The sequence below is a fragment of the Puma concolor genome, chromosome D4 (assembly GCF_028749965.1).
Source record: "Puma concolor isolate L17-30 chromosome D4, mPumCon1.1.hap2, whole genome shotgun sequence".
NCBI lineage: Eukaryota > Metazoa > Chordata > Mammalia > Carnivora > Felidae > Puma > Puma concolor.
Genome location: NC_141679.1, coordinates 11930731 through 11951033, shown reverse-complemented (window position 1 = coordinate 11951033; position 20303 = coordinate 11930731). Strand labels below are relative to the sequence as shown.

Here is a 20303-nt window from a genome sequence, read left to right as displayed (position 1 = left end):
GGTGAGGTTTCCTGTATCCACCTCCCACACTGAGGCCAAGTGAGAGACCAAGCCAAGCTGTTAAAAATACTGAAAATGCCAATCAGCAAGCCTTACTAAGGACTTTGACTTAATAAGAAAACACAGATGTAACTGAGTCGAGTTAAACAAAAATAGGCTTCCAATGTTTTCTTCTCATGACAAAACGTATTAAATAAAGAAAAAGTTAAGGTGGTTGAAACAGTTCTGTTCCTAAACTTGGAAAAAGATCTCATTCGGTGGTCTAATACCTTATACACCATTATTATATAAACTGAGCCCAACTGAGTCCATAAAATAGTGTGTAGACACCTCCTCCCCAAATCTGCACTGTGCCATTATTGGTGACATGGGAAATTTTAAATAGGGGTCAACAACTTTAATTCTGAATTTCAGCAATGTTGAGCTCCTCTCAAAAAGAATCCATCTTTGTCTAGTAACAGAAATTGTTGGTAGAAATTATATGCGATCTTCAAGTACGAAAAGACACCCAGCATTTCCCTTTTGTGGAACTAGAAGTTGTCAGGAAATCAGAAAAGGCCACTGCATAGTAACAGATATTATCCACTAGATGGTGCAGTGATGCAGAAATAAAAAGAATGGTGTTTCCCTTCAAATTTAAAATTGCAAAATGTCATTTAGAGGAAATTAGAAATGAACCTTAATAATTACAATAAAATCCCACCATTATAGCTTTTATGAGAGGCAAGATAAATTTGCAAATGGGGGGTACTAAAAGTAGAAAATAACAGTCATTCATTAACATTATAAAAACACAAAGGCAAAGGCATATTACAATACATAATCACCCTACAAAGTTGCTAACCTGGCTCTGGGTGCTGTGGGATATTCAAAGAAAATTAAGCCATCTGGAAAGCAGAAGACAGCACTTTCTAATTGTTCATCACTGGACCTAATTGGTATAGAGGAGCGTAATTTTCAGAAGAGAGGCGTATAGAAGTTAAAGTTTCAATGAAGAAGGTGGAATCCATTCATTGATTCATTCAACACATATCTATCAAGCACCTCTCTCATGCCAGGCTTTGTACTGAGCACTTGAGATTAGACAATGAGGGTAACAAACAAGGCCCGGCCTTCATGGAGCTCACAGGCTGATGAGGGTCAATGTAAATCAAGGAGTCAGTCAGCAACTGCAGAATTAAAGCTGACAGGTGCTAGGACGGGAAAGCACACAAAGGTCTAGAAAAGAGAGAACCTGCCTCTTCCGGGACTCGAGGAAGGCTTTCCTTCTCAGTGACCACGTGGAAGTAGGGTATGCAACTCACTGAGGAAGGACAGACAAGAGACCACCACATCTAGGGCACAGAGAGGGAGGTGGGGGGGGGGGGGGGGGGCGCGGGGTGGAGCCTGGGACTCAGGAAGAATTTTGGTGTCATCTATGAGTAAGTAAAAGTCTGAGACAGGTCAGTGGTACAGGGAGATTTGTATTTTTACATGTTTGAGTCCAAGTTCCTTATTTTACTGAGAGCCAGAGAAGAAAGGTAAGCCTAGGTCGACAGCCCCAGCAGGTTACTAGACACAGGAGGTGGGAAAAGGAAGACAGAGGGGCCTGGCACTGATTCCACATGCAGTAATGGCTTCTAATCAGCTGAAGCCAAGGGCTCATCCAAGCGTTTAAGCCCCATTCAAGATCCCCTTTCTCCTGGGAGAAAAGACAAAAGCTAACCATACTTTCTAAGCCAGGTTCAAAGACACCTTTGCAGTATTGTTACTAAGGAGTGGGCAAGAAAAGGGGGTCAGGGGAAAAGACAACAACACAACACACTAAGCTCTCTCTAGCTATTCTACTTTGTCCCTGGTTTGTCACTAACCAACTATATGACCCCAAGTTCTATGAGCATCTTGGGTGATGATACCCATCTCCCACGGTTTTTGTGAAGACTGAGTGAGAATTATACGTGGGAGTTTTTATAAACTCTAAAGTACCACATGGGAGGGGTGTTTCCTCTATTAAGTAAGCCACACCCTTAAAAGGGGCATTGTGGTATAAGTTCAATAAAAGATTTAAAAGATAGATTGCATTGAACATTTAAGTACCTGTGTACCAGGCTTTGAAAACAAAGACCTAATCAACATAGGACATAGTCCCCACCCTCAAGGGATGCTTGTTTGTAGGATGTAGGAAGGCCTGGAATAGTACAGAGAACAATGACAGTAAATGCTTATGAGCTGGGATATCAGTCACTGATAGGAGTCCAAAGCCTTTCCAAGTCTTCTAAGCCAGAGGAACACCAATGACTCCTTTTCTGCGCTACATTTCTTCAAGACTTTGAAGATGATGGCATCTTATTATAATCTTGAAGTTTTCCCTGATAGGAAAGAATGAATTGCTTAAAACTGAAATAGTCAACAACGCAGAAACACAATAAACAGTAACTGTCCCAAAGCTGGAATCCAGGGAAATAAGAACATCCAAAACCCAGACAGAAGTGTTTGATCATAGAGGGTGATTTCAGTTTTATGGCCTTTCTGCATCCTTAAAAAAAAAAACAAAAAACCAAACAACAAAAAAATGTGCTTTGAAGTATACTTTCTCCAGTTTTTTGTGCTTATGCTAACTGCTTAATTTGGAGGAAGTCTACACAAACAGCCTCTGTTATCAGTCACCTTCCTGGACTGAAACCAGAAAGCAAACCAGCCCTTGAGTGCTCAGGCCCACCCCTTTCTCTCTTTCACTTTCCCACAGCCAAGAAGGACCTCAGACAAGAGTGTCCTCATGAAGCCAGAATCTTTCACAAGTCAGCATCCTGATATGCCTATTTCCAGATAGCCAAATGGGCGAGAAACTAAGCATCCTGCTTATGGGAGTTCTAAAGCAGAGCCCGGCAAATGTTTTCTTAAAGGGTCACATGGTATGTATCTTCGGCTTTGGAGGCAAATGATATTACATGAATACTGACATAACCAATTTTAAATGTACTCATTTAAAAAGGTAAGAACAGGCGCACTTGGGTGGCTCAGTCAGTTAAGCCTCTGATTCGGCTCAGGTCATGATCTGGCAATTTGTGGGTTCGAGCCCCACATCAGGCTCTCTGCTGTCAGAGTGGAACCCGCTTTGGATTCTCTCTCTCCCTCTCTCTCTCTCTCTGTGCCCCTCTCCCACTCCCTCTCAAAAATAAATATTAAAAAAATAAATAAATAAAATTACAAGGTGAGAACAATTCTTTGCTAGTAATACCAGCAGGAAAAAGCAAAAACAAAAAACCAACCAAACAGGCAGTTGGCTGTAGTGTGCAAACCCTAGTCTAAACTCATGCAAAATTTAGTAACGACCTACTGATGTGCAGGTGTCTGTTCACCAAGACACAATCTATACATGCAAGGTGCTCACACCGGTACTGAGGGAGGTGCACACACTTCTTGATCATTGCTTTCCTTCACCTTGGTTTTCACTCTTATCCTCAGTAAACCTTAGGACTGTCCTTAGCCTCTATTTGGGGATAATCCCATTTTGTTTGCTTATTTCTTTACTTTTCTTTCTTTTTTTTTTTTTTTTTCATTAATAAGGGGCAAGTTCTGAGCGGGTACATAATCCAAAAGTTAGATCACTTCAAAGTGAACTATGCTTGGTTTTGGTAGAAACAGAACTTCTCTGGTTATAATTAACCTAAGCTAAATTCTGAACGTTTTCACAGTTTCCAATCACGTACCGCAGGGAAAGCTGGGCTAAGAGCAAAATCTTGCTTCAGATAATCCTCAAAGTAGATCATTAACTGCATGTGTTGGTATTATAAACATTGGGCAAGACACTGTGTGAAGAAATGAGTTCCACAAAGAGAAGTAAAAACCTTGGTTCCTGATCTCAAGCTGGAATGCTGTCTGCACCCTCACAAAAAGAGAATGAAGATGTGTCACCCACAACCCAAGGCACATGCTGCTTTAGAAGAAATTTTTTTTAATATTTATTAATTTTTGAGAGAGCGGGAAGACAAAGTATCTGAAGCAGGCTCTGCGCTGACAGCACAGAGCCTGATGCCGGGCTCAAACTCACGAGCCGTGAGATCATGACCTGAGCCAAAGTCAGACATTTAACTGACTGAGCCACCCCGGCATCCCAAGAAATTTTTTAAAGACAGGGTGTAAACACTGGAAGTTTCCATCGTCCACCCTGAAGTGTGACTTAGAATCTGGTCAGAATTCTAGAGCCAGCATGTGTTGCGGCTGAGCTTAGGACCAAGAGTCAACATTTCCAGTAGGTGCCACCTTGAACGGACTGCCCATGGAAGCTCATGTAACTCATCAATTCTGGGTCCTGGGCAAAGACAGCTATGTGGTGAGGCAGTAAGGAAGAGAAAAAGCACCCTTGCGAGGATTCCCAGGGGCAATCAGAAAGAAACAACATCTGTATTTGGAACCTTCCCAGCTGTTTCTACCTCTTGGGCTATATGCTCTGATTGTCCACATCCCCCCACCCCAACCTGTCCAAGGGTGAACACATGGTACTCCGTGGTGGCTGCCCCACCACCAAAATATTCTAACTCCAAAATTCCCACTCTGTCTTTACCCTCAATCAAAACTTTCACTATATCAATGCATATGGTCTTGGCTCCATATGAAAAGAAAGCTTACTGTTCTGTTGCACATGCAAGTGTGAGTATCTGGTAGCCTAAACTTCTTGGAATTTGTAATGTTTTAAAAGATGTACTTTGATCCTGAGGTAACTTGTTATGGAATTCTGACCCTTAACAGCCAAGCTCCCAAACACAGCACGTTTAAGACGTTCTAATTCCACAACCCACGTTCTTTGTAGCCACAAGTTTTTCTTGACATTAACAACAATTGCGGGAGTTTTGGGCGGGGGGTGAGGGAGGGTTGAAAACACAGTCATTTCTAACTAGAGGCTGTGGAGTTGAAGAAAGTCTCTCACAGACAAGACATTCTTAATATTTGTATAATAAATTTGTATAATATTTGTATAATGGTTTTAGCTAGTTTTTTATATAAACTACTTCCCCATAAGGCTGTGTCTTACTCATCTTTGAGTCTTTGGGGCCCCATACAGCAATGAGCACAAGCAAGTCATTGAAGAATAAAAACATCTCTTAAAAACACTCATATTATTATCATCACTCATGATTCCCTGGAGGGAAAAACTTTTGTACCCTTTCAGTGATAATGTTTAAACTCCTAGAAATCAACAGAGGACTTTTAGCTTCTCCCACTATGTCTCTGCCCATCTGATTCTGAAAAACAGAGGCTGGTGGAGTTGGAAGAACCTACTGGTTTTGAATTAGTCAAGTGGACCTTGGCTCAAATTCCCTGCCTATCACACTGAGCTGTGTGACATGGGGCAAAGTACTTAACACTTCTGAGCCTCACTTTCCTCACCTATCAAATCAGGTTTTAACACCCACTTCCAAGTGGGTGGAATCAGTCAGTGAGATCTGCACCAAAGGTCTAACACAACGTCAGTCACATGCTTCCTCCTCCCACTTCACTAGAAGAAAGTTAGAAGTCCTACAGCATAGAGCAAAACCTGGGCCCCCTCATGATTAGGCATTTTTCACAAACATCAGTTTTGCTGAACAGTTGGGAACTGAGTAGAGTGGGTCTGTCCCCAATACACCCATAGTTGTAGAAATGAAGGACACAGCCTCAGAGCTGTTCTGCAATGCATACTATTAATGCGTATTTTAGATGTGGTAGGGTTTCTTGTTGTGTTGTGTTTTGTCTTTTAGATTTGTTGGTCCAATAATGAAAAGTTGCTATTTCAAACAGTCTCCAAGCCACCTACAAGGTACTTTTTTGCAGGGCTGGGAATATGGTAAGAAGAGGGAGAGTATATACACCCATACGAATCACACTTCAGTCCTGTAGGACTTACCTGCTCCATTGTCTTCCTTGTGCTTTCCTTCACTGACTGAGCAACAATGTGATGATGTCTGGACTAGGAAAGCGAACTCCAGACCTGCCCTCAAGAACCCATAATCAACCCCTAGCACGGAGACTGATACCCCTCCCAACACTAGGCAGAACACAGCCCACCCCCCAATCCCCCCAGAAAACAGCCTGCCATTCTGAAAGGATAAACACATGCACTGAAGTTTAGATCTCACTGAGGACTTTTTTTGTAATTCATTGTTTCCAAGCATTTGTTTTGATCAAGTTCATCCCAATCAAAAAGCTTGTATTGCTTCTTACGAAGATAACGGACTATCTATGTAGCAGACGACACAAATAGAGCCAATATATCCAGGTTGAAACAGATGAAAGAGACAGACAGACATGACAGCACCCCAGTTTCTGTGATATTTCACTGCATAAATCATTATCCCAAATATAAAGCCAAAAGAACAAGTCTGGTAACTGTTGGGAGTGACAGGTTACTGCTGTTTTTTTCAGGACAGTTCACGGCTGGGATATAATCCAGTCAGGTCAACATTTATATTTAATCATCCAATCATACTTAAAGACCACTTAGAACAACAATGCAGTTGTTACTTGGAGCTTACAACTAAGCCCAGTGAGCTTTTTTACCTCACAGTGACGTGCGCACTCTCCTTTGCTTCTGTTCTATTAATAGGTGAGAGATACTCTTTGAGACAGCGCATACTGACTGCAAATATTTTGTGGTAATAAATAGCAAAAGCATTGGCAATTTATGTTTCCTGGACAAAGTAAATCATAAACACGATACTCAGAAATGTAGCAATGCCTGAACTAACTTTATTTTTAACCCAGTTCTGTTTCTCCACATTTTACAGAAGAAAGGCTCACAGGGAAGTTTATCTTTAAAAAGAGGATGACTAAAATTCCTGAATGTGAGGAGGTTTCAGGATGGAGGAAGGTGATGTGTGATTTCAGCTGCCTTTCTTAATTCCCTAACTTTTGTGGAAAATCAGTTCGTGCCAGAACTTACTAAAAAAAAAAAAAAAAATCTAAGGGCCACTGTCAAATAAAAATAAAGGCTGTACTTTCCAAAATACACAAAGCAGCACCACACATCCCTTCCTGAGGCTATAATACTACTAGCTTAAATATTTATAAACACCTGGATCAGAATACATATATATTTAAAACTAATCATTTTCATTGAAGGAGTGAATTAGGTCAGTGCCCTTAAGAAGCTCCCCATCAGCTCTCTTTTCCACTCTCCAAACAGTGAAACCCTTTGTCCATTGTATTAACCACTGTAAACTGTTTGGACATCCATTGTTAGCCCTGGCCGACTGGGTAAGTCTGGCTAAAAAGAGAGAAAATGGGATTCTGTCAATATATTTCTAACACAATCAAATTTAAGCAAGCTTTGCAAAGCCAGCTCACTCTAACTGCTGCACCAGGGGCTGAAATGAAGTTACTGGTCATGCTTATCTTGGCACTTAGAATATTTGCATTCCTATCGCTTCACATTTCTCTGCAAGGAGCCTTCAGAAGTAGCACTATAGATACAAGCCTACGATAAAATCTTAATCAATAAATCACTTGGCCAGCCCCCTGAAAGCAGTAATAGTAAGGTCCCTAGGAAGTAAAAAAATGGATTCAGTTAGTTCAAGATGTTTAAATGTCTTAAGAGCAATACACTATAGCTCACATTTCATAACATAAGCTAGAAAAAGGACAGTCACCATTGCCAAATGGTTTAGTAGACTAGAGTGTGCTGCCTGCATGAGATTCGAGGCACCAAATAGAATAAAAATCTAATCTCTTTCCATTTCATTTGTCAAAAGATAATGAAAGTTAAAGACAGAAAAAGGGAACGTCCTTTTTAGCCCATCTATCAATAAGATTTACACATCACCCCTTACTTTATTAAAAACTAACAAATCAGAAGGACTTCCAGAAGAAAACACTCATTAAGCTTCATAAAGAATACATCAAAGCAGCTGTTCTTAGAATTAAGTCACCTTTCAGCTTCTGCATTAATTGGTAGGCTTGCAAATTATAATTTCTCAAGCTTACTCATATAGAGAAGTACCTAGAATCACAGATCAAGAGCAGAAGAAGCTGAGGCCCTTCGGAGAAACAGCTATGTGACAGGTGGGTCTTACAGCAGCATCCAGGATCCAGCAGGTGACTATAAAGTCAAAGGACGGATTCGGAATGTAAGTTACAGAAAGCAGTCTTATGACTGCTTTGGCATCCTGTTCTTCTGTAACAATGAGGATACTAAGAAGTTATAACCACTGTCATTCAGGTTGCCAGTGCAACCCCAGGAGGTGTCTATCCCATTTCTTGTTGGCTGGCACTCATCTTCCCTTGCTCCCAGAGGCCAGAAACCCCAGCCCTCTTGCCAACAGGGTGCACTTGTTTAAGGTCTGGAAGGAGAAGGAAAGCAGATGGCCAGCAGTGGCAGGCAAAACTGGACTTCCCAGACCTGAGCTTTGCAACTATCGTTAAGGCCCTACCATTTCAGCCACCTCTGGACTGAAAAGACCGAGAAGGTAGAAGGTGTTTCCAAGGTCCCGGCTCTGAGCCACAGCAGCTTTCTAACTTTCCGGGCAGGGGGACACAAATATGAAAGCCAGTGGAGTGCCCTTGGTTTTCATCCCTCCAGTCTCTTGTTTTGTAGGCACTTAATTGTCTCCATTAAATTCCTTTCTCCGTGAAATAGCCAAAATGATGTCTGTTTTCTTCACCGAGCCCTGACTGAGCAGGTACACAGTGCCCACTGTAGAGCTGAGAAAACCAAACACGGAAAAAATAAATTGCCTGAGGTAGAGCAAGCAAGCAGCTGGACGAAGGAATTCAAACCCAGGTCTGTCCAACTTCAGAATTACAGAATGAAAGTCAAACATATCCCCGATGCATGACCCAGCAATTCTACTCCTAGGAATTTAGACAAGAGAAATGAGTGTGCGAGGCCACAAAACAACGTGTTGATTTCCACAGCAGCTTCATTCATAATAGGAAAAAAAGAGACAAGAGATTCCAACAATAAAGGGAATACTACACAGCAGCAAACAAGAACTACTGAATCACATAACACAGATACACATCAAGGAGGTTATACTGAAGAAAAGAAGCCACTGGTGAGAGAAGTCAGAAGAGAGGTTCCCTTGTGGGTGGGGTGGTAACAGTAGGAAGAAGTAGCAAGAGAGAACCTTCTAGAGTGATGCAAAGTCCTGTTTTTTGATCTAGATGGTAATCACACATTCATGTAGGAGTCCATCCAGCTCTGGAACCAGATGGTGGTGGTTGCACAATACTGTGGACGTACTAAATGCCACTGAACGGTACACTTCAAAATGGTTAAAATGGTGGGGCTCGTGCTACATGCACAACACAAACAAAAACAAATTTATCAAGCTGTCCACTTGGAGATCTGTGTATTTTATTGTGTGTAAATTATACTTCAACAAAATGCCAGGAAAATAACAATGTAAGAGAAGCTCCATTATGAGGAAACGAGCTTGTGAGGACAGACCCCAGATGCCACTGTTTCTCTGGGAAAATTTTTCTGTTTCAGGCACATTTTTTTTAACCTCAGTTCTTTGGTAGAAACTGAGTCCACCTTTCCTGCCTCTTCCTGACTCTGGTGAAGACATCTGCAAACTATGCACTTAAGCAGCGTAAGTAGACTAAATATTTCTCCCAGACCTTTGACTAAAATTCAGATTTGGGTCTGCTAGAAAGAAGGCCACCAGGGGTGCCTGGGTGGCTCAGTCGGTTAAGCATCCGGCTTCGGCTCAGGTCATGATCTCACGGTCCGTGGGTTCGAGCCCCGCGTCGGGCTCTGCTGACAGCTCAGAGCCTGGAGCCTGCTTCGGATTCTGTGTCTCCATCTCTCTCTGCCCTTCCCCTGCTCATACTCTGTCTCTCTCTGTCTCAAAAATAAATAAAAACATTAAAAAAAAATTTTTTTTTTTAAAAAGAAAGAAGGCCACCAGTATTTAAGATGAACTTGGTACCTCTTCATTTCACCATGTCGTTGCTTGCCTGGTTTTAGACTCTAACAATAACACCAGAAGGAAGAGCACAAATGTTTCCAGTTCCATTTCTGGAAAATCTCAACGGGTGTCTAGGATGCCACAAATTTCTCTCCCTTCTTAAAACTCACCCAGACACTAAACAGACCAGCCCAAAGTAGGCAAAGTGCTCTGCCTGAAGTGATGCTCAAAGTTGAGTGACAGTGAGTGATTTTACGTCAGGCAGTGAACAGTGAGGTCCTGCGACAGTAACCAGGAGGCTCATCTTCAGCGGTTTGTGAAGAACAAACCAGAACAGGCTCCCAGCTGCAGGCTTCCACCTTACTTTCCACACTCCTGCTGCAGGTGATGTGGCCCTTGTAAGAGAAGTCCACAGGAAAAGAAGGGGGTGTGGGAGACTCCCAGTAGGTAGTGCTTACTGGGAACACTGGAGGGGAAGAGGAAAAAGAAAGAACGATTCTTAAGCGACTCGAGATGACTACAGATATTGGCTTGGGCTGCAGAGCAAGGAAGAGAATACGGCACACACTGTGATGGTGCATTATTTAAGCTGCAACTGAATAATAGATCTTTCCAGCACTTCATGAGCAGAACAGCTATTGCCACTCTTGAGTTCTCAGTTTATCTGTTAGAAAAATATCTTTCAGAGAAAATCCACTGGACCTTTTCTTAAAAGAAACAAACAAACACAAGGTTTTTAAAGTGCATGGAAGCACTTTAAGATGACAAGAACCAATAGAAGTTACTTAGAATGTTCTCTAGGCTTTACACCCAACCACTGAGAAGACTTCAGAGACCTTCAAATCGAACTACTCATTTCCCTAGAGAGAAACTAAATTTACGTGCCTTACCTGAAGCCACCCAACTAATTAGTGGTACAGCTTATACACCGCTACAGAAAAGGTTAGTATATAACTCGACAGGTCTTTTTCTTACTACAAACCATCTCATTCACTATATAAATGTCAGGAATCCACTCTTCTGAGTTCCCAGTGAGTCTTCAATTCTTATTGGTTTATGAAACAAAAGCCTTCCCCAGATCCAGTCAGTTGGGTGTGCTAAGCATAGTGGGTATGTCTGATGCCCCATCAGCTTCTGGGGTGACCCAGATGACTCAGACCAAGGAAAGGCTCATGGAAGACAGGAAGTGACCGGCATGTAGCAGACATGATAAGGGCTCTAATAAATACTGGCATGTGCACACTAACCAATCATGGGCGAGAAGGAAACTGATTCAGCCTGAGGGAAGAAGGGTAAGGGAGGAACCTGGCTTCTAAAAATGAGCTCACAGGGAAGTTCCATCTAAACGAGTCATTCTTTCACAAACAGAAATGGTTAGTTTTGCTAATTAATTCCCCCAAATAATTTCATTCTGCTGCTGCCACATATATTTGTGAACTGTCTTCCAAGGACGGAGAATGGGCTGGTTGCTTCTCACAGCGTAGACTACCCTCCTTCCCAACACAGCCTCCGGGTCTTAGGTGTGCTCCACATTAAGGCACAAAAGAAACCCCGCAACCTAGGACTTGGAACACTTCCTTTACTTTTGTGATAATAAATGGCTCTCAACAAATGGTTCTCAACAAAGCCATATTCGGAACATTATTTCCTCCTCAGAGGAACAAAGGTCTTAGAAGCTACAGGTCCTAGGGGCACCTGGGTGGTTCAGTCAGTTAAGTGTCCAACTCTTGATTTCGGCTCAGGTCACAATTCATGAGATCGAGCCCAGCATCAGGCTCCACGCTAATAGGGAGGAAGCCTGATAGGGATTCTCTTTCTCCCTCTCTGCCCCTCCCCCCCAAAATAAATAAATAAACTTTTAAAAAAAGTTACACGTCCTAAAAAAGTTGTTTTACTAGAAAACATTATTTCTCCTGTTCACCGTCAACTCAAATGGCAAAATCTAGAGTATCTGCAGTGTTCTCTCATCTCTACCAAAGGTTTTCTTTAATACAGTGGCAAAGATACAGCTGGACTTTAATCATTATCTGTTAATTACAGCCTAGTAACTGTTACTTACCAGGAACTATCCCCATAATTCTCTCACAATGTATTATACATCTTCCTCCAAATGCCTTTGACTTGTCACTAACTATAAATATATAACTATATATTTAGTCTCATATGGGGTGTCTATCAGATGAGGCATACTATAATTAAGCTTTCAAAAGATGATGCCATCTTTTTCTTGTGAACATAATGTATATATTTCATATGGCTGATTAAAGTCTACAATAGAAAATAATAATTGCCCTATTAATTAATTCTAGAGTCTGACTTTACATATGCATAGAGATAAAATTTAGAAAACAACTGCATTCAAGGATGTGACATGAGATCTTTGTCATGATTAATGGTGTAACTTGAAATGTGTCAGTTCAGCTTCCTAAAACACAAATACTTTGGGCACCTGGGTGGCTCAGTTGGTTGAGTGTCTGACTCTTGGTTTTGGCTCAGGTCATGATCTGTGGTTCATGAGTTGAAGCCCCATGTCGGAAACAGAAACAGAAACACTACAATCCATGACTATTCTAATTAGGCTAAATATTAGCCTGAAAGTTAAAATAAATATTCATTATGGTAAAAATGTATATTGCTACGGTCTAAAATGTATAAGGTACGGGCAGGAGTGCCTGGCTGACTCAGCCGGTAGAGCCTATGACTCTCGATCTTGGGGTCAGGAGGTTGAGCTTCACGTCGTACAGGAGTGGGTAGAGTTTACTTAAAAATGTAGAAGGCGTATAAGTGATTAAGAAAGGCTGCATTATATTTTTAAGGTTAAAGACCTGACCTGATTTAACGGTAACCATCTGGCAGAGGCACTCAACAAATATCTGCACGGATTTAAAATGTCTGAAGTACAAGTTACTAATTGAAGGCTTAGAATTTCACGTAAAAGGCGTGCACGCACACACACAATTAAGGATTTTGGTGACTGAAACAAAGTGTTTTCTATTCTGGTTTTATTTACCTACTATGATCATGAACTTCAATTGCTCCTTTCTCTAGGTCAAGGCAGGGTTACTTTTTTTTTTTTTTTTAACCTCAAGACTTCTAATTCCTGCTACAATCCTTGTTAAAGCCTATTTTACAGACCAACATAGGCTACATTTTTAAAAAATTAAGTGTATTTGGGGCACCTGGTTGGCCCAGTCGCTAAAGCGTGCATGCAACTCTTGACCTCAGGGTTGTGAGCTTGAGCCCCATGTGGGGTGTAGAGATTGCTTTAAAAAATACAATCTTTAAAAAAATAAAATGAAATAAAATAAAATAAATGCATTTACATGTGAGGCTATTTGGTCCTCTCCCTTCTTCAGCAAGATGCACTGCATAGCAGAGGGTGCCCCCTGCAGTACCTAAGTTTTTCCTCCATTCTTTCACAAAAGTCACACCACAGACCTTAAAGTCTTCAGAAGGGCTTGTGGGGAGCAGAGAAAGGAATGAGAATCAAGCAAGATATCAGAGAGCTTCACAAATATACTGTCTGCAATAAAAAAGAGCCGGGTAGGCAAGAGCAAGATGTGCATGTAAGACATAAAAACCGTCAAATTCAACTTTCCTGGCTTTTCTGGGTCATTCTGTGTCTGACATTCCTGAAGGTGTGGTCAAGGTATACTCAGCTCTCCATAACTAAATGTCACACTCATATTTTAAGCAGTATTTCCCAAGACTCGGATTTCAAGGGCTCTATTCACAATTTTTACCTTATTCTCATACCATTCATCCCAAGAATTTATTATTCTCACATCAAACCTGTTGCTTTCCTTCAAAGTTTTGCCTCATTCTTTTTTTCATAAATTTTTTTTTTAAAGTTTATTTATTGGAGAGAGACAGAGATAGCATGAGTGAGGGAGGGGCAGAGAGAGAGGGAGACAGAGAATCCCAAACAGGCTCTGCACTGCCAGCTTGGAGCCCGACGTAGGTAGGGCTCGAGCTCACGAAACCTTGAGACCATGACCTGGGCCGAAAACCAAGAATCGGACGCTTCACCGACTGAGCCACCCAGGCACCCCTTTGCCTCATTCTAAATAAACAATCTGTCCACGAAATCAGTGAGTTTGGTAACTGGCTTTAGAGTGTTGGTCTTGAAGTACAATATCCATGCAGAGTCACTGAAAAATAACGGGTCGCCTCTAAGTCTGTCTGTGTAGCACACTTTAGTAAACAGTTTGCGGAACAGCAAACCAGGACAGAAAAAGAATGCTTCGTTAACATATCAGGTATTTTTTCCCGACAACAGTCTGGTCTTTCTTCTGAGCTCCCAGTTACCGGGCGGATGAACCTCTGGGTGCAGTGGCCAGCTAGAAGAGAAAAGCTCTAAGCCCCTTACAAACAGAATGAGACTGTCACCATCAGGGGAAGGCCTAAGCGGAGCTGCCTGGGCTCCAGAAGTGAGAAGCCAAGTGCATTTCCCAGGCACCTTCAAACCTGGGACTCGCTGTTGCCACCACACGTTAGCACTGAGCGCCTGAACGCTTCTTTCCACTGCTGATACGTGGTCTTTAAAAAAAAAAAAAAACAGGAATGGTCACACCCCCTTAGACCCTTATACATTTGGTAGCTATAAGGGCTTCTGCCAACAAGGGTCACAGTGAAAATTCCTGTGGGGGTGAGGAGGCCCTAAAATAGTTTTAGGGAAGGTTTCTTTTTTAACCTCAATAAGTTCACAGAAACTTTGAAGTTTTTAACCACTTAAATAGGTGTTCAATCTGATCTGTGGGTCTGTTTCTGATACCCCGACCCTTGGACTTAGGATCAAGAAACTAACTTCGTAAAATACCCGAGACGATCATTTTACGTCCCCGTCTCTATCCCCTCCCCCACACCCTCCTACATCACTACACCCCAAATCCCCTGCAATGGAAAACGCCTTTTCAACAGCAAGGCTGGCTAGTCCGAGGCCATCTGGCCAGCAATTGTTGGCTCCCTGATTACTACTCAGAATCTAATCAATGAGGCATTTTACAGGGAGTCAGCTCTCAACCTAGATAAATTAATCTGTAGCCACAACTCCTAAATGGGATTTGTTTTAGAGATTAAGCAAGGAATTCCCCGATGGCTCATATTCTTGGTGGAAGTATGCTGAAAGTTTCAGCAGTGATTACTAACCCTTCCTCTTAACTCCACCCCCGCCACCCACTCTTTGTGCCACTCCTGGACCAAATCTGCATGACTTTTTAAACTACAGAACTTACTCCAGCCCACAGGAGGAGAGTGGCCCTGCCTGGTTTCAAGAATTTTACCTGTCTCTTAAAAAGAATACCTTCAGAAGAGAAACGCTTTCTAAATTGAAGTCCCTGCAGGGATTTTTTTTTTCTTCATCTCCCTTGCATTCTCAGGCACTTCTGCAAAAGATAAATGGTTGGCTATAACCTTTTGTCGGATGTACAAAGAATTAGATCAAAAGTTAAACAAATGGAGACATAAGTCCTTGCAAATGGAATTCCCCAGGGGGGCGATATTAAAATTCATCGGTCTTAAGCCTTTGGGAGCCTCAAAAAATAGTAATACTCCCAGTGTAGGGTGGGGGGAGTGAAGTGTTTACTGAGAAACTGGTTCGCTTCTTTGTAGGGAAAATCAAGTCACTGATCCATTAGGGATTTCTAGGACTTTCCCCGCCCCCCCCCCCCCAAGTCTTTTACTGGCATTCAAGGCCTTTCAAGAGTGTGAGCAACTCTTTCTCTTTCCCTCAGCTCCTGCCTAGACACCGACATGGTAACCCCTACCTGTACTTCTAGATCCTACCTCCCAGGACCCAGCACCCGTCTTGGTTCATACCACTAGCTCCCGCTTCCCTGGCACCCACCTCATGTCCGGCACCTTCCATCATTTCAGGCAGTCCGCACATAACCCTACGAGGTGGGCGTGTTATCAGCCCCCTCTTCTTTACTGGCTTACACTGTGGGGTATCTGTTCGAATGCAGCCCTTTCTTCCCAAAAAGAATCCCTAAAGGGAGGGTGTGTAAGGCAATCCCACTCTGCCTGTATTTCTGTACTGCAGAGTGCGCACCTGTATGGCACGCTCCCCCCTCAGCCCCAGGTATCCCAGCAGAGTCTGCGGAGTTCACAATACCCTACAATTTTCAGATGTAACAGACTCTGAAGGCAGAAACGGAGTCTTGCTCATCTTGTACCCCTTGCAGGGACCGCCACAGGCAGGTGCTCGTTTTAGTGGCGTGGTCACAAAAAAGTTACAGCAGCCACGGCAAGGAAAGAAATCCCCCTTCCTCCATCTCTGATAGCAGCTCTGAAAGCTCAAGAAACACCTCCAAAGCCCCCGCTGCCTAAGTAAAAGCACCCCTTCTCTCTCATCTCCCAGAGAGGGAGAAGCTACAGCATCCCATCCATATTTCTAACTGGAACATTTCTAATCATTCTTAATTATCTGCATGCTTCCCCGACAAGACAGCAACAGGGGCATGCTCTCCCCACTTGTAGTCCCCACACTGGAGTGAAGTTGTTCATGAAACTTTACTGAAGAGTCAAATTTCATTCTCAGGCAGGTACAAATGCAACTACTCTAAAGCATCTCCTTCCCAGGTGTGGGTGATGTTACCCCCACCACACACACCCACACCCTCTCAGTCTCTCCCCCCAACCATTCTGCCAAAGCAGGACTGGTTCCCTGGCAAGGATTATCAGCACACCCCCAGCACAGGCCACCAAAAGATCTGAGGCCGAGGGCCTCCTGCCCCCTGTGCTAGGATCCCCCAAGCTGAGGGAGCGAGTGTGGAGTCACAGGGCAGTTTCTCCGACGGGGTGAGTCTCCGCTGGGAACTGCAGGGAAACCACAACCATTTATTACTCAGGCCAGACAGCTGCCAGGGAAGCGGCGCTGCCTAAGAACTTAAACTAAAATAGAGGTGGGAGGCTGTATTCCATTACTAAGCCCTGGAGTATTCGCTCCCAAGTTCGTCCACATTTCCAGAATGTTAAAAAACCCTGCAGTCAAAACCCTGATTATTTATAAACTACTGTGCAGAAGCGGAAACCTGACAAATGAAGACATAAAAGCAAGGGAATGGTGACAGGTAAGATAATACCAGAGCAGAAAGCATTCATCACCCCCTTGTTGTGGCTTCCTCCAAAACCCCATCTCCATTCCCCACTGAAAACAACTTTTACTTGTATTACCGCGGCAGCTGATTAAAAAGGAAAATGAGGCTCCCGGTCTCCAAAGAGTTGTCAAGTTTGTCTCACAGGCACATGCCTGTAAGTTTGCATCAAGTAGGTGTGGTAGGAAAGAGAAGGAAGACACAAAGGCATACGGCAGGCTACACAACAGGCAGGACGAGATGCCTTCAAGGTACCAGAGATCCAGGACAGAGTTCAGGACCGTGTCCCCTACCCTCCCTGACGACTTAATCTGAAACCCAAGTGACTTCAGAGAGGAGAGAAAAGGATTAAGGAGCCCTGGAGGCCATGAGCCACCACCCGGTCGGGTGAAATCTACCCGTGCCCCCCGCCCCACTTTCAGGTGGGAGAGTAGCAGCTGCCCACCGCGCAACAGGAAGCCCACCATGCGCTCTACGCTCATCCCCCGAGAGTCTTCTCCCAACCGAGCAGACTCGAGAGGGCACTTACACGGAGCCAACCTGACAGCTCCCGACGGGGTGGAAACCCGCGATCCCCTCGCACCGGCATCTCGGACGCAAATCCCGCCTGGGCTCCGCTCCTCGCGAGGTCCGCGCAGCAGATCAGTCCTCGGACCCGAAACCGGGGCTGCAGGAGGGCTGGCCCGCAGGGCCCACCCCTTTGTCCCTCCTCCCGCCGCCCGCCGCCCGCCCCCCGCCGGAGCGCAGCGCCTCCGCGCCGGCGGCCGGACCCGGGAAACTCTCAAATGGGCCGCTACCACCCCCGCGCGGCCGGGGGGATAGAGCACGCCGAGACCAACCCGCAAGGCCTCCGCGGCTGGCCGCTTCGAGAGCGACTTCCGGCGGGGGGGCGGCAGGGGGGCGGGGACGGCGGCGGCAGGGGGATTCCCCCCCCAGGGCCCGAGCGTCCCGCGGCCCCCACGCCCTACCCTACCCCCCCTCCGGACGGCGCGATGGTTCGCTCCGCGGCGCGCACTAGGCCGGCAGGTCGGGCTCCGGGCGCGCGCCGGGAAGCGCTGGGAGCTCCGAGCGCAGGAGCCAGCGGGGGGACGGGCCCGTCTGTCCTGGGGCGCTTCCTTTGAGGTCGCGTGCGCATCCGGTACGAACACATTTTGGAGAGGTTTGCAGCGCCTCTTTTGCTCTCTTCCGAAGGGAAGAAGAGGGGAAACCCCAAAGTTGTCTGTCCTGCCTAGAGGCCTGCCCAGCCAGCCGACACGTACACGGCATTGTAGCCCACGTGTCTCAGCTCAACAACTGATTACCGGAATTCCGAGGGTATTGGGATGTTCGTGTTAAATAAAACTTGACTTTGGAGGAAAATATACCCCAGCTTATCTCTTTTTTATCACATTTCCAATAGCTCCAGTAAAAACATTGCAACGCCTCTAGCATCGTCATCTTTTAAAAGACTACCAGTAAGTCACAGATGCTTATCCAAGCAGGATTTATCAGTACATTTACTCGTTTTAGAGTCTCCTATGTACGAAGAACTGCACAAGAGAAGTAAAAGCTTCCTTATTTTAGAGGCATGTAAATTATTCGGAGACTCGAAACAGGTACACTGATTAAGCATAATTTAGGGTTTGAAATTTTGTTTTATTTTTTTAAATTTTTTTTTTTCAACGTTTATTTATTTTGGGGACAGAGAGAGACAGAGCATGAACAGGGGAGGGGCAGAGAGAGAGGAAGACACAGAATCGGAAACAGGCTCCAGGCTCTGAGCCATCAGCCCAGAGCCTGACGCGGGGCTCGAACTCACGGACTGCGAGATCGTGACCTGGCTGAAGTCGGAGGCTTAACCGACTGCGCCACCCAGGCGCCCCTGGGGTTTGAAATTTAAGGGAACCACGCTGTAAAAGAAAAAAAGTGTGGGCCACCTCGCTCTTCCCTTAAAATTGCTTTCCCTTAAGGCAAAACTCGGCCGAGGCTCACAAGTAGAAGGTGAAAGGTAGAATGTCCTATCTGACCCGCTGACGAGATGCAGAAGCTAGGCTCTCTCCCCGAAAGGTTGCTTCACTTCCTGCCTAATCAAAACAAGTTTGGCAGTTTATGTGGAAAAACAAGCCCAGCAGATGCCTCTCTGAAAGTGTGAGGCTTCTGGCCTCCTTTGGGGTAGAGCTAAGTGCATGCTTCTGGATTAAAAAGCATCGTGAGTGACGTTTCTCACTTGCCTACAAGTCTCCAGACTCAGACGTAGGGGTTGTGTTTCCGGTGTAAGGTGTTACTCCCCCGACCTAAGCTCAGATTTAAAAAATGTTTCCCAAATTAGGTAGTGCGAACAAATAATAACAATGATAGCGTTTGTGAACTGGTCACACCTTAGTAATGTGAGCTGATTCATTAGCATTTAAAAAGGAAGAAAGGAATCCACAGTGTGGTACTTAACATCTGCAGAACTATTTCCTTTTTCTCTCTAGAGCTGCACTGCCCTAATATAACCACTTCTCACATGTGGGTATTCAATACATTTTATTTTAAATTAACTAAAATTAGGGATTTAGGATTTAAAAGCTTCCAAGGGCGCCTGGGTGGCTCAGTTGGCGGAGCATCAGACTTTGGCTCGGGGGGGGGGGGGGGGGGGGGGGGGGGGGTGATCTCACGGTTCATGGGTTCGAGCCCCCACAGTGGGCTTTCTGTTAACAGCTGGAGGCTGGTTCAGATTCTTTGTCTCCCTCTCTCTCTCTGCCTCTCCCCTGCTCACACTCTCTCCCTCTCAAAAATAAACAAACATTAAACAATGTTTTAATAAAATAACAAACATTAAAGAAAATGAAGATTTCAGACAAATGTGTCACATGAGTCACATTTCCAGTGCTCAGTAGCCACTTGCAGCTAATGGCTACCATAATGGACAGTGCTGGTATAGAATATTTCTACCATTGCAGAAAGTTCTATTGGTATACACTGCTCCAAATAATGAAATAGTCTTATACTAGAAATACTATTCTTCTGACACAATGCCTGACATAGAGGAACAATAAATAGTTGTTGAAAGGCATGATTCAGTGAGCACACTAGCATTGCTGGTGGCAGTTATACATAAATAGAACTTTTTGGAGAAGCAATTAATAGGACATAATTTTTCACATGTGGGTTGCACATTAAAACCCCACTCCTACAATTTGTTTCTCCAAAGAACTTCTATCAAGCCAGACCCCCTGATAAAAGACTAAGCTCTTTCTCACCTTGGGGAGCTCAGTCCATTACAGCAGACGATCAGTAAATAATAAGAAACTGCAAAAGCACTGAGCTTTCCTGGAAAGCTCCAGGTAATCTGGGGACTTCTGGGAGGGCTTCTTCACCC

The 20303-nt window shown here is 44.2% G+C and overlaps 1 protein-coding gene across 8 annotated transcripts in view; it reads right to left on the bottom strand.

Moving 5' to 3' along the window:
* TJP2 (tight junction protein 2) overlaps positions 1 to 20303 on the bottom strand; it is a 128641-nt gene that overhangs the window by 60325 nt on the left and 48013 nt on the right. Inside the window, exon 1 of one of the 8 annotated variants that reach the window (XM_086684971.1) lies at positions 17490 to 17659. The exons of 5 other annotated variants lie outside the window; for them this stretch is intronic. In XM_086684971.1, coding sequence (XP_086541097.1) covers positions 17490 to 17549 — 60 coding nt within the window. In that variant the 5' untranslated portion in view covers positions 17550 to 17659. Of the gene's footprint in view, positions 1 to 17489; positions 17660 to 20303 lie in introns of those variants that run through there. 2 more of the 8 variants (XM_086684968.1, XM_025931700.2) reach the window with 2 other exon arrangements.